The following is a 13,958-nucleotide window of genomic DNA, read 5'->3' as shown; positions in this document are numbered from 1 at the left end:
AAGACTCTTTTTGTGTGCTTAATACGCAGCCAGGAGTATGGTGAGCATTTCATCTCCTTACTTGAGAAATTCTGGTCTATGATCATTTTAAATTGGTATGACAGTTTGTGTTCATAGTGTGATAATAACAACAGGCCTTTTTCATGACTGACATTTTGACATGTTGTAGCAAGAACAGCACAGGTGTAATTAATAGCATTAATTATGGATGTGTTCCATTCTGGTGTGCAGATTCCAAGGTATGGGTGCTGTGCATGCTGTCTCACTAACGTGGCTTCCTGGGATACTTTGATGTGATGCAACCATCATTATGTTATTAATTACACCTGTGCTTTACCTGCTATGCCAAATGAACATGTCTGCAGTCAAAGAGCTATGCTATATGGTTGATGTTCACTTTAATATTCCACATATCCATGTATCGATATAAACAGGTGTACTATTTCATTTTATTTTAGCTTTCCATAAAAAAAACAAAACAAAAACGTAACGTTTCTCAAAACTCTTTATTAAGCAGTAACAAATTTAACACAACACCATGTCAGTGGTCATCTGACCATTATTTCTATGTGAGATCTGAAACAGGGCTGTAGCCGGTTTGCTAGATAGAACTGTAGTATGACTAAAAAGGCTATATGTACATGAGGACTACTAAAAGCACAAATACTGTAAATGAATTTGCAAGTTTTGCAGATATTGAAGTTAGATGGTCAGGTGAAAGTGCAGACAGGACCCAGATGATGAAATAACAATGTCAAGCGATTATCAAACAACCTTCGCTTGCTAATGAAAACACAGACGATTGATAGTTATGATGCCAGTGTCGCGTGCACAGCCAGAAGCAGTCTTCACGAAACAGGTAAAGAACTGCTATTATTTTCTTTTTCTCTGTAGTAGTCTAAGACTAACTGACTCTACAATGCTGTAGATCTCACCCCGGTTTCTTTCTCCTACAGTCTCAAATTTGATTTTGAAGCAGTTCACCAGGGCAATGCTTCAGTTGTGCATCTTTACTGAGATAAGCTGCAGAAAAAGTTACACATGCCTTAACTTTGAGAATGTCATCTATGATGGTGGTCTGAACCTAAGGATGAGTTCAGCCAGAACATCAAGTGAATTTTAGAGGTGGTGTAAAGATGTGAGCAAATGTGAACATTTGCAAGTTTGCCTTAAGTTAAGTCTCAGCATCACTGGTAACAGCTAACATCTAGTTGGTAGTGCAATTAGTTGGTTCAGGTGAATAAATAGAAACTGCAAAAAATATTCCAGAGGTCAAATTTGAATAAAGCCAGATGAAAATTCACAGAAGAAAAATTCAAACACTATGAAATTCAGTAGCTGTTCCATATTCTTAGGTATAAAAACACTGCCAGCAGCTTCCTGGTGTTAGCATTGCCATTGTGGAAATGAAATGCATGCTAAGCTGTACAAGAACACAAGAGTATCCCATCATTTTAACTCAGCGCTCAATCAAAATCCAGAAAACGGTGTTGCGGTAGCCAAAATAGTCTATGTGTATGTACTGTAACTGTAATTACTTATCATATCCCAACATGTCACATGGACTTATATGCAGTGTTTTCGTGGGCGTGGCTTAGCGTGTTTGGGGAGTGGCTGGCTTGTTCTCACATTTTGTCTTGTTCATCACTACGACAGGCAGAGCCGAAGGCTGGACTCGTATACCAAGTGTACTACATCACATTCATTAATTGCACCATCTGTGGACTGTTGTTTAGCTTGTTTTACAAACCCTCCAATCGCTATATTTAGCAGAAGGCGTGTGCGGCCAGCTGGCTACTTCTCACTCAAACTGCTTCACCAACTAGTTTTCTAAGTTGGAGAAATAAACTTCTAGGAGACACGGCGAAGGATACGGACACATTTCTGAGCAAACTACGCGTACTGTTCGGACGAGCGGACCTTCTTCGTCGTTATCATTACCACTTTGTTACAGTTTTTCGTTTCCCTGCATCCGGAGGGGGTGGAAAAGGAGGTGGACTCACGCTCAGCCGCCGGTCTCGTGGCTTCTTTGTATACAGCAGCAGCTGTGTGTAAATGCATGGGCACACAGCGTCTACAGCTCCTTGAGGGACACCTTGTTCTGCTCAGTCCAAGCTTCATGTGGGCTTTCTCAGACATGAAGCGGTTCAACCAGGTGTAGAGGAGGAATATCAAAACTTTACCCGAACCCTTTTACCCCACCGCAGTATCTCGTTTAGCCCAACAAAGCTTGGGTCAGTTTCACCGCCTCTCTTTCTCCGTCTCTCTCTCTCTGTGCGCTTGGATTGTAAACGGCAGAAACAAATTGATCTCCGTGCAGAGTAGGCTACAGCTACAGTTGCGCGGCTCCCTCACACACCATGGATGTAAGGTTTTATCCGTCTGCCGGTGGGAATTCTATTCCAGGAGATCCACCGAACCTGGATTTTGCCCACTGTTTGGGCTACTACAACTTCAATAAGGTAAGGTAGTCTAAATAGTTATGTGTTGTGTGACCACGCTGGTGCTGAAGCCATGAGTGCGCCGTATAACCCCGGGCTCATCGAGCCTTAATGACTCAATATCTGCCCGAAAGGAAGTTGAATTAAAACTAATTAGTCCAAAACCCTTCTTGTTTTTAGTTGCCTCCAGTTGTTTCTCCACGATTTAAGCAACTACTCTTTCTGAAGTGTTAATTATTACGTCTCTCTCCTGCCACAAACTTTGTTATTGTGTTTTGGTAACGGAAATTGGAGCACAAGACAAGTGCAGTCGCAGTGTTACTTTTGTTCAGCTCAAATGAGCCATGCTGCACTGCTAAACTCTGACCGGAGTGATGTGATCCACAGTCAATGGGCGCTGTTGGCTATACAGTTACATGTTCATAAACATCAGTGGTGGATCATTGCATCAGTATGCTATATTACAGTACATGCATGTACGCGCAGGAATGTGATAATAGTAAGATACACTGTATCCAGTGTCAGATAAACTGCACTGCTGGACTGTGATCCTGTTTCATGTCACCACATGATGCAGCAGAATATCATGTTGTAGAGACATGCCGGCATGTAGACCTGCAGATATGTGTGAAAAGCTACTCTTTTTTTTATCAAGATGTACAACTTGTGCTCACAACTTTATGCAGAGTATTTAACTAGCTTCAGAAGACTTGCTGTTGGGAGCTTTTGTAGATAGTGCTAAAAATTAGTCAGACCTCTCTGATTTCTGAGTTTTAAATTTCGCACCTGGAAACACACAGACCCAGAAAGAGAAACAGACAGCACAGTTTCTCTGTTCAGTGTGAGTGCATTTATTGTCAGCATTGGGCTGGGTTGTTCATCTATCTTAACCCACATGGTGCACAACAATCTGATCTGCTCTCTCCAGTTGTTTTTATTCACTTCTCTACATCTGTGTACAGGCAGCCCTCTTTCTTAGCAGGGAATAGGAGCATTGCTAAGGTATGGCAAGTTTATTAGCTCCCAAAGGGAGAGGCAGAGGTTATGTAAAACACAGATGATAGTTTGTGATATTTTGTCAGTGATGTAACACTTGAACTATTCAGCCCGTTATCCATCAGAGGCTTGACTCCCATGCACCCCAGCAAAAGGGAACATCACTATGACAGACTAATGACACAACTGCAACATGCTGTTTTTATAAAGTTCAAACTATGGTGCCCCTACATCCCCCACCCCTCCTCACACACACGCAAACACACACACACACACACACACACACACACACCACCCCCTCCCTTATTATTCATCTCTATAGTGCCGCTCTGTTTGCCCTTGCAATCCGATGCTGCTCAAAACAGTTACCAGGTTTGTCTCACTGTTTCATCAGCTCTTTGTCATGTGGCCAAGTTGTCATATGTGCCCAATTTCATCATGTCTTCATCAGCCTTGAAAAATTTTAACTACATTGCTTTGAATTGGTGTAAGAGTTTGAGTGTGATTTTATTCCTACTCATAAATTCCCCAGGTCAAGTGAAATTTTCCATCTGTAACAGTAATTGGCCACAATGCAAAAGGAGGCAGAGAGCGGGAGGGAGGGTGGTGAGAGGGTGCTTATCCACTATCTCCACCAGTTATGTTAGAGAGAGAGAGAGGGACAGAGAGTACAAAGCATGCATTTCATGCTAATTACAATGCCTTTCCATGGTGAACAAATAAGCTCTTTTGCATGCATCTTTCAAATAATCCTCCAATTTATTGGAATCAGCTTGCTGAAAGGTAGCACAATGCAGAGCGCTTTGTCATCCACAAGATGTGGTGTGCTCACAAGTCACACAGAACTGAGGCATCACTTCTTTAATCTATTTATAAGCTGTCACAGCACCTTTTGCAAACAACAAAACTTTCACTAGATTCACAGTTTTGATTTGAAAACAGGCAATACCCTCTCAAAAACGCTGGCACGGGAAATGTTCAATTTTAATGACAACAGAGACAGAATGGCCCAGAGGCACTTTGACACATCAGAGATTCTTTTAAATTTACAGAAAAATCCAAACGAGTGGCACAAATGTAATTAGGTGCTGCAGTCATGACTAATGAAGCTGCCTGTGTTTTTGGCACTGAGATGAAGGAGAAATGGTTGTGCTGAAGAGAAACATGCCACAACTTCACACGGCTGAATAATACTCAGAAAGTAAATTTAGCAAGAAAAATCACTTGATGTAATCGGGCAGAATTAATTGCAGATCCTTTGTCAAAGCTCTCTTTTAAGCAAATGAAAAGGTTTATTTCTGCTGGTTTTAGAACATTAAATGTTAAGGTGGGTGGGTGACTGGGCTGTCACAGCAGGGTCCGTTTCTCTTAAACTACCTTGACTTAAGGTTGAACACGGATCAGCTATGCACTGGGCATACCTGCCAGGGCCCCTGCTTTTACTGATTGGTTGTTACTTCAAGTTGCATGATTTTCAATTTATCTGCGATAATGAATCTTGGTTTTACTGGAAACACCTGGTCAATAAAATGTATTAGAGTGGGGTTTAAAAGTTTGGAAAACCTGTATAGCCTATATATACACAAATACATAAATACATATTTACACACATACATATAGACCCACATCTGTATATATGTAGTGGTCATTTGTCCAAGGAAGGTAGTTTGGATTTGACTGGTTTCGGTATTCGTAAAAGTCAAATGTGATTGACTTTAATAGTTTCATGAAAGCCACACAGTGTTACTCCCATATTTATGGCCATCTGGTATATTTTTTCTTAGTGTTTAATAATGTTTCAGATACAGTATCCATTTAGTGTTGGCTTTCATTACCTCCAGGCGCAAGAGCCTTAAATTACCAACAGATGTTAATGCAAACCTTTCACCTGCACTGCTACTAACAGTTGAGGTTTATTTGCAAAACTAACACCAGGACCAGTGAGACAACATAATTCTTTGTTGTCGGGCATTGAGCATAAATCATAGTATTTTAATGGTACTGGAAGAGAAATATATAGATTAGCATAATAGTTGATTGTAGATGGAAAGGTGAACACTAAAAGCATTGTGACCTACTGCATTATTGTTGGTGTTGAGCTCTGTCAGGGGACATTCAGTTTTTGTTCTCAGTAAAGCATTTCAGCAGACAAGAACAAGTTATCTTAAGAACTCCTCAGCAAGAAAACCAACTGCTGTCTTGGAATACCATTTGTGCCATGCTCAGCATCGCAGATGTAATTATCATTGACTGACTTCTTTATTAAAACTGCATTTAAGAGTGTTGTAAACAGATAACACCAGTTGCTCTTCTGTTGTATTTCTAATTAAACTACAATTGCTGTCACCACAGTAACAACGAGTTGCCAGCAGATCAACCGGGTCTTAACTTTAAGGATTATTTAATGCAGATAAAGTCCTCATGAGAGTCTATTTATTTTCTTTATTTTGCTTTGCATTTTATCATCCACTCACCTATAAAAGATGAACTATGATTAGGAAGTTGTTCAGACTGTTAGACTTGACATGAGGATATAGGGATGCAGCCATTGGTGCTGGACTGGGTGTAAAAAGGGACTGAGTATGGACCCGCAAAGATACTAGAATGAATAGCTGTGGACTTAGGGAGGGGCCCATAGAGAATGTCTGTGTACAGGGTCCAGAATTATGTGCTACGCCCCTGTCTTCAGCTGAAATTATCAGAGAATTTAATTGAGCCTGTAAAATGTAGTGTAGTTATAACAGAAGTCTGCTCACCCCTGACCCATGCATATGTAAGGTAAATAAATACAACAAAGATTTAAAGAATCAAGAGGATGACCACTGTGAATTACTGTAGTTATACAGCAGCAATCCCCTGGTCAAAAACCTCTTATTGTGTCCAGCCATAGTGGGTCAGCCCTCCTTTGTCTTTGCCGTCCTTTCTGCTTCACCGGGAGGCAAAGAGTTAACACTCTGCTCAACCGGGGGCCCTTGTGCATCTCTCCAGTGTACACAGCTGGTGCCATTTCATCACACACATTCTAAACATATCCAAACACAGCTTTAAATGTGTGTGTGTGTGTGTATGTATGTGTGTGTGTGTTGGGGGGGGGCGGGGTGTAACCTCAGAGGCTGTCTGCTTTGTCAAACTCAGCAGTTGATGGATATGACTTCAAGGTGCGTGTTAGATGTTTAAATGCCCAAGAAGCGAATAGCTGATGTGTTTTACCGAGTCTTTTAATTGTAGCTTGTCAGGAGATGTACTTCAACAGATTTATTAAACACCTAATTTTCCCACTGAGATTAGAGAGTGTTATTTTTATCCTGACTGCTGGAAGACACACTGTACTCGGAACTCCTGCCTCTCAGAATGACTGCTCTGTCTAACAGGCCACACCATGTCTACACAGGGCAGATGTTAACATTTTGTTAATGCACAGCTTGACACTTCCTGCATGATGTCTTAACACTTATTTCTGCTGAGTGAAGCTGTTGATAGTTTCTATAATCCTACATGGATGTGGTAGCAATAGAAACATATAATTGGAAAATGTTTATGAAAGCTGTTTTTAAGGAGTTTACAGTTAGTGCCTCTGAACAAGAGAGCCAAACTAGAGCTGTAACTGCCTATGAGTTTGACAGTGTCTGATTCCTCTGGCCCAACATTATAGTTATAGTTAATATTATAGTACATCACAGTTGTCACTCTCCTCATTTTACTGATTACGCTGAAATGTCAATGTGTGGCAGGTATGCACATGCAAACAAAGTCTCTTTGAATTTGTTTCTGTTTTAGCAGTATAATCTTCTGATCTTGACCAGCAGTCTGAACTTGTAGAAAATGTAAGACCAGGCTGTGTGCTTTGTTTATGAGGTGGATATGCCAAGGTACTGAAATCTTAGCCAGACATAGACCATTACCCAGATCAGCACTCGTAAAGACTTTCTGTAATGCTGCCATCACTGCTCATAAATCCGCATCATTACATTTCTGTGTACATTACTTAATTTAGGCAGACCTCACACTCTTTAAGTTATTTCTCAGTGGGTGGGTTGTGGACCCACCAGGTATCAGGGGTTCTTCTGACATGGCTCTCACCGTGGTGAGTTGGCTTTAGGTAGTGTTCTCATGGGAAAGATTAGCATTCCAATGTAAAACCAGTCAAAAACATGCTTATGTGTTGCAAGTCATTACACATTTGGCCTGTGATGTGTGTATCATTTTGTATTCTTCTTTGAGGATTAACCCTGACACTGGTAGTCTCCAGTGAACACAGCAACCTTCTTTTTTGGACTATTTGTAGCTACATGGTTGTCTCAAAAACATCTCTTTCAGCGATACAGAGATGATGAATCCACAAGAGAGACACATTTGTTATTGGATTTTGATCATGCACACAACATCACTACACCATCCATCAAACCATGGAAGTGCCTGAGGAAAAATTGTTTATTTTGACATCCGAAGTCATGAAAGAGGAGTTGTTTTTTTACTTGCAGTGCTTAAAGTGTTGTCTGGTTATTTAAGCGACATCACTTCTCTTTCTGATTGCTTTAGTGACTATTTTATAACTAATTTCTGATCACCAGGGACACAGTAGTAGATGCATCCCAGTAACTCCTTGCATTGTTATTTATTTTCTACATATATATTTAAATATGTAATTATTTGATGTGTCATTTAAGTACAGATGAAGCATGAAACAGTGGCAGTTCAGATATTTCAGTTATTTTGATGGTGACTGAACTGTCCACAGCACAGAAGAAAATCTACTTCAGTTGCAAAATTGAGTGACATATTTTAATCCTATTTAAAAATTACCAAAGCTATCCACATATAGACTGTACTAAGGGAAAGTTGTTAACTTTATCAACAGCTCCCTATAAAAGAAGAGACACTGGTGACACTGTCAAGGTCCATGAGGGGGGTGAGCTTTAGTTTTATGATTTAATGATCTTAAAATAAGGGGAGACACCAGTTGAGTACCAAAAGCATTGCAGTTACGAGAGTTGTATGCCCCTGCCATGGACAACAGTAAATCTAAAGTTTGAGTTAGTTTCTCATGTTAGGTCAAAAGTAAAATTAACCTCCTGTGTCTGTTTGTAGGAGTAGTCATATTTTTGTGATTACTGTGCCCTTTTGCATCAAAGTAGGGCCCTGACAAGAGATGTTTTTCTGTCATGATAAAACGTTTTAATCTGTTTTTGGCTTCTTTGACAGCCTCAACCTTGCTAACTTATTAAAGGAAGAGGAAAAACTCCCTGTGCCCCAGAAAACCGCTTGAATTAAGCAGTTTTCAAAAGGACTGGTCAATCACTTCTGCTTGGCTAATTCAATAAGTGTTGTGTCCCTTCAGTGGTTAGCCTCGCTGTTAAGACACATTCATTTTTAAAGCTTTCCAGTGAGGCAGCCATTCCATGTTTCATAGATCTAATGTCCAGTTCTCTTAATGGGCTCAAAGGGCGTATCAAAACATTCAGCTTTCCTTTTAACTTGACTTGCTTGACTTAAACCCTTCTCCTAAACTCTTTTCAAGGAGCAGAGGCCACTGACAAATGTCCCCCACCTCACATGGTCATGAGTAGTATTTTCTAGGCTGCACTAGTTTGAATTCATTGCTGCTATCCCTATATTAGACTCATTTCTTCCAGCTGTATTTACTTTTAAGTCAGCCTCCAATTTGGTAAATACAGAATATCACATTTTCGAAATTTAGATATTACTCTTGTGACACATAAATTAATCTTGTCAGCCAAAGAAGAATTATTGTCTGCGCATAGGATTTACTCCTATACTATAGTTTAGCTGTGACCATTCTAACTAAAGCAGCCTACTCATAGAAGTATTAGTCACTGTTCCACATTGTTTATGTATCAGGTTGAAAGTGAATTTCTTTCTCATTAGAGGCATATGGGCTGCAGGTGTGTGTAGTATTACATGTTATGCAGTGTGATTAATCCAACCCTTTTCACTGCTCCCCCCCACCAACTTACATCACACATTCCCATAATGCAGCGTGTTACCAGGTTGCACTAAAAAGCCTGACAATAGTAGCAGGTGTGCAAATATTCCTCCGACCTGCTGGGCAAAGAGCTTACACAGTGTGGGTAAATAAAAGTTTTATTTGAATGGTCAAATGGAAAGCATGTTGGAGCAAACTGATGCAGGGTTCTTCACTAATTTTGAATATAACAGCAAAACTCACTGTGTCACTTTAAAACCATTTATAACCATTCTTGTTCCTTGTTTTATCCCCTTTTGCACAACTCTGTTTGTGTTGATACATATCTTCTAGATAGCTGTGATTATCAAACATAAAGTCTGTTTGTGGCAGTTGGATAATGTGAATGCCTATCTGTGTAGTTACTGCCATAGTAGTAGTCATAATAATGCAGGCTATAAACCTGCTTCACCTTGTAAATGAGCTTTAATGGTCTCCTACAACTGGAAAACTGCCATCGCACTCTGCCACAGTTTGATTGGATCTTTTATGTTGATGCATTAGACTGACAAGAATATTTTCTGCCATGAATACTCTGTTTTTTCCCCATTATTCATATTCAGTTGATATCAAGATCTCAATAGAGAGCACTGATGGTGTATTGTCTCTCTGTACTGTGATGAATGAAGCAGCTGTATGAAGCAAATATGTTTGCATTTTATGGCTTCTCTCCACTTGGTTTTTCAGAAATGTACTTGTATCCATCTTAGTGAACAAGTGCACAGCAGTTAAACAACAATCGCTCTTCATTAATTTCTCTTTCTTCCTCAGTCACTAATTGAACTCTAATATTTACAATTTTGACAACCTTTTTACAATTTCTCACCATTTTGTATTTTTACAGACATAGACTAACCATAAAATGTTTTGTTTTATGCTTTAGCTGCCAGGACTGTAGGCAAGACAAATCAAAGATATTCAGCAGAGAACCCAATTTTTAGAAAACACTGTTCACTTACTACATCACTCTTACATCATTCTTTTGCCTGTAATTACCCAACAGTGTCTTCATTTAAATGAACAAAGCTCTCATTATGTTATTGAAATATCGCTGCTTCGAGGATTCTTTAGGTCAGATTTCCAGTTAGATGAAAACCATGCAGTATTCGTGAATCTGTCTCGTTTTTATTCACTTACATGATCAAAAGGAACAATGGACATGGCCCCAGTTGAAGCTCCTGCCATGTAACACGGGTCCAGTCCCTGAAACCTCAACTGGGATCATAAATGGGGTCCATGAATTTCTTGAGCTGACTTCTGATATTTTCAGGAGTTGAAGTGGAGGCTCATTCACAGCATGTCCTTGTTTATTGTGATGTGCGTGTTTCTGATTGCTCATAGTGTGGCTAAAGTAGAAACAAGATCAATGTCTGCAAGGGCTGAGCATTGGCCGGGTTTCCCTCCCTGGACTGCCATTGACTAACGATTCTTTCAAATGACATTCCTTTCAAGGAAACTGATCTAGTTCCTCATCATTGGAGGTTCTGAGTCACGGTGTAACTTTTCAAATACCTGCTTCTCTACATTTGTGTCTCAGCTGCTGATAAACAAGAAGAGAAGCTGAATGATTATGCTGTTTCAAAGGCATTACAAGCAGCTAATTAAAGTGTTAGGTCGGAGTTAGCCAAGGTTAACCATCCATAATGAAACACTTTGAAAATAATGATACGCTGCATGGTTTTATGAGGGCTTGTGGCTGCTCAGCTCAGCAGTGGTGACCTTCACCAGTTCCACGAGCAGACCGTAGCGATCCCGCAGCACCCCTGTGGTTTTGAGACTACATTGGCTTCTGATATGCAAGAGAACAGACCTTGTACATGTCTGTCGGAGGTGGCTGAACCGTTTCACTTTCTCACTCCCGTCATGAGATATGTCTTCAGCTCCTGCTTTGATTGGTCAGTGTGTGTATGTGGCACAGCAGGACAAGAGAAAAGCGCAATTTCACATCATTTTACATTGTAGACAATCAGCTGATGCCAATCCAGAGAAACTTAAATAAATAAAGAGTGAAAGAAACTTTAGTTCTGACACCATAACTCAATCAACATTATTAGTGCTTTTGAAACTAGATTGCATAAAAAATGATTATCTGAGCAGTGTTACATTATTTGTGAGTATTTGTCTTCTGTTATTGCAGGGCATATGACCTGTTATTAAAAACAGCTGCATATTGTACACCTGGGTAGTCTGGATTATTCTCTTCCCATTACTTTAAGCTTCATATTGAAACCTGGCTGCTGCCCACACTATACAATTACTGAACAAATCATATCTGTCTAGAAAGAGTAGCAAAAATATTATCTTTGGCAGATAAGTATATCACTGTTGGAATATATTCCATGACTATGCTTAAAATGATTTGGTAGTATCTTGTCCAAAAGACTGAGAGGCATAATTGATAAATGTGTACACTTCTGTTTTGGGAATTGTCTTAAACTTCCTCAGTCTTTGCCGAAATTTATTCAGTTAACATCCAGGAAAATTGTTTTTGAGTTTTGTGATATGATCGCTACTGATTTATTGTGTTCTGTGAATTATTGCTGTATTTTTAGTCATTTTAATTTGATGTGTGTCATTTGCTGTAAGGGATATTGCATTTAAATGCACAAATAGATGTGTTATCCTATTGATTATCCTTTTGATAATTTTAATAGTGAATTGTCATGTAATTTTGCGGAACGTGTCAACATGTATCCAGGTTACAGTAAGATTACCCAGGCCTAACATGTGGCCACCGGTTTATGTTTGACAGTTGTGAGGTGGAGAGATTACTTTTTTAAGAGGCAGCTCATGTTTTGTTTCATTATTGGTGGCTATTGATATTTTCAGAACAATACATTCCTAACAGAAACTAATTAACAAATAAGAATAATTGCCCGCTTCTCTCATTTATCACCACGCTCTCTCATAACAGGCAAGCTTCAAGCAGGAACAACAAAGTAGTACATAAATCAAAGTAGTTTCCTTTGCCAAGCCAGAACCCCCTGGGACGTACCTTGGTGCTTAATTAAAATCCAGAAGGATCATGTTTTAAGTGTAGGTGAGCGAGCACTGAATAACAATGACAAATCATGCCCTAGAGCATTAGTGGTGTGTTTTGGAAAAGAATAACAGCATCTCTCGTTTTTCTGTACAATATAAATGAGATTTAATGTGAAAGGAGGCTGTTTTCAGTGCATTGTGGCATAAGGACTGTGGTAAATATAGCCATTCCTGACTACAGAACCTGCCAAAACCAGCACTGACATATTAATCTCTTAATTACCCATACAGGATTATAATGAAATAGCTCATTATTAGATGTTATTTGAAGGCTTAGCCTTTTCAGTGCTCTGTTTATCCTTCTTTTAAGCCGTACAATCCCCCATATGTATGTGCCAGCTGTAAAATTTTACTTTCTGTCAAAATGTCATAGCTAGTCACTTATCAATATATACTTGAGAAGTCTGCAACTTGTGAAAAGAAGACAGTAGATTTCATTGAAGTGTTACTTCAACTATTTAAAGTGATTCTATGAAACTTTTGTTAAACAGTGGCAGCGTGTGAAAATTAAAAATCAATGGTGAATGTAATATCTATCTAAAACTCGCTCGCCTTAGCCACCACAGGCTATTGGTCATATCACAGCAGGCTGTTTCTGCACTGCATAACATTGGGCAGCAATGTTTAGCTCTAGAATTGCTTTTCTGTTCTTAAATGTATCAGTCATACATAGTCTCATTTTAAAATAAGACTTTTGGATTGTTCAAAATAAATGAGCTTTAAGATAATGGTTTGCAAAATGCAAACATATTCCTACAAAGACATCTAAAAGGTGCCAAATGATGAATTCATGTGTATGTGGCAGAATACTCTAATATATTTAGCCTTTGTAATCCTTCAGATCTTAATAAATAATAATAACGTAATACAAAATAAACAGTAACACACAGATGTTTGCCTCAACATTCACATCATTATATTAGCCCAGACCACATTTGTAGTGCTCTTAGTAACTGTTGTCTCTGGCCTTTGAGTTTTCAGATCTGACAGTTTTGCAGGCCAGGCCACCTGAATGTGACTGGTCTCCAGACCACAGCCAAAGATACATTGGCAAATCATTGGATAAAATATAAATGTGGAATCAAATTTTCTAAGTACAGATATTGGAATAAAAACTGTCAACTGTCTACATAATGCTGTTTCTGCTGGCATCATAATTCTGATGTGTGCTGGCTCTTAGGAGAGGCTAAAAAAAGAAAAGTACATTAAAAAGGGGGGAGTGTGTGTAGTTATCAGCAGAAGAAAAAAAAATACTCTCCCAAGTCAAATCTGCTCAATTACAGACCTCTGGAGAGCTATCCCCAAGCAACCCTTCCATTGGATAATCAGTCACAGCAAATTGCACTGGTGAATATTTCAGACTCAACAGATTTAAATAAAGACATCATGATTATTTCACTGTTGTACAGTACTCTTGAATAATTTTAGAGGCTTTCAGTTAGAGTCAACATGAACTGCGAAACTCCTGCCTTAAGAAGACGAAGAAGGTCGAAGGA

At 39.3% G+C, this 13,958-nt stretch overlaps 1 protein-coding gene across 1 annotated transcript in view; it reads left to right on the top strand.

The window, feature by feature from the left end:
• The first annotated feature begins 1,166 nt into the window (after positions 1–1,166).
• The window catches only part of tox3 (TOX high mobility group box family member 3), a 39,508-nt gene continuing 26,716 nt past the window's right edge, over positions 1,167–13,958 (top strand). The window contains exon 1 of the mRNA XM_046415747.1: positions 1,167–2,462. Within this exon, the coding sequence (XP_046271703.1) occupies positions 2,361–2,462 (102 nt within the window). The 5' untranslated portion in view covers positions 1,167–2,360. The remainder of the gene's footprint in view (positions 2,463–13,958) is intronic.

Source organism: Scatophagus argus, chromosome 1, assembly GCF_020382885.2.
Source record: "Scatophagus argus isolate fScaArg1 chromosome 1, fScaArg1.pri, whole genome shotgun sequence".
In the NCBI taxonomy this organism is placed as follows: domain Eukaryota; kingdom Metazoa; phylum Chordata; class Actinopteri; family Scatophagidae; genus Scatophagus; species Scatophagus argus.
Note: the sequence above shows the minus strand (reverse complement) of the source record. Positions and strands in the feature narration are given on the sequence as shown.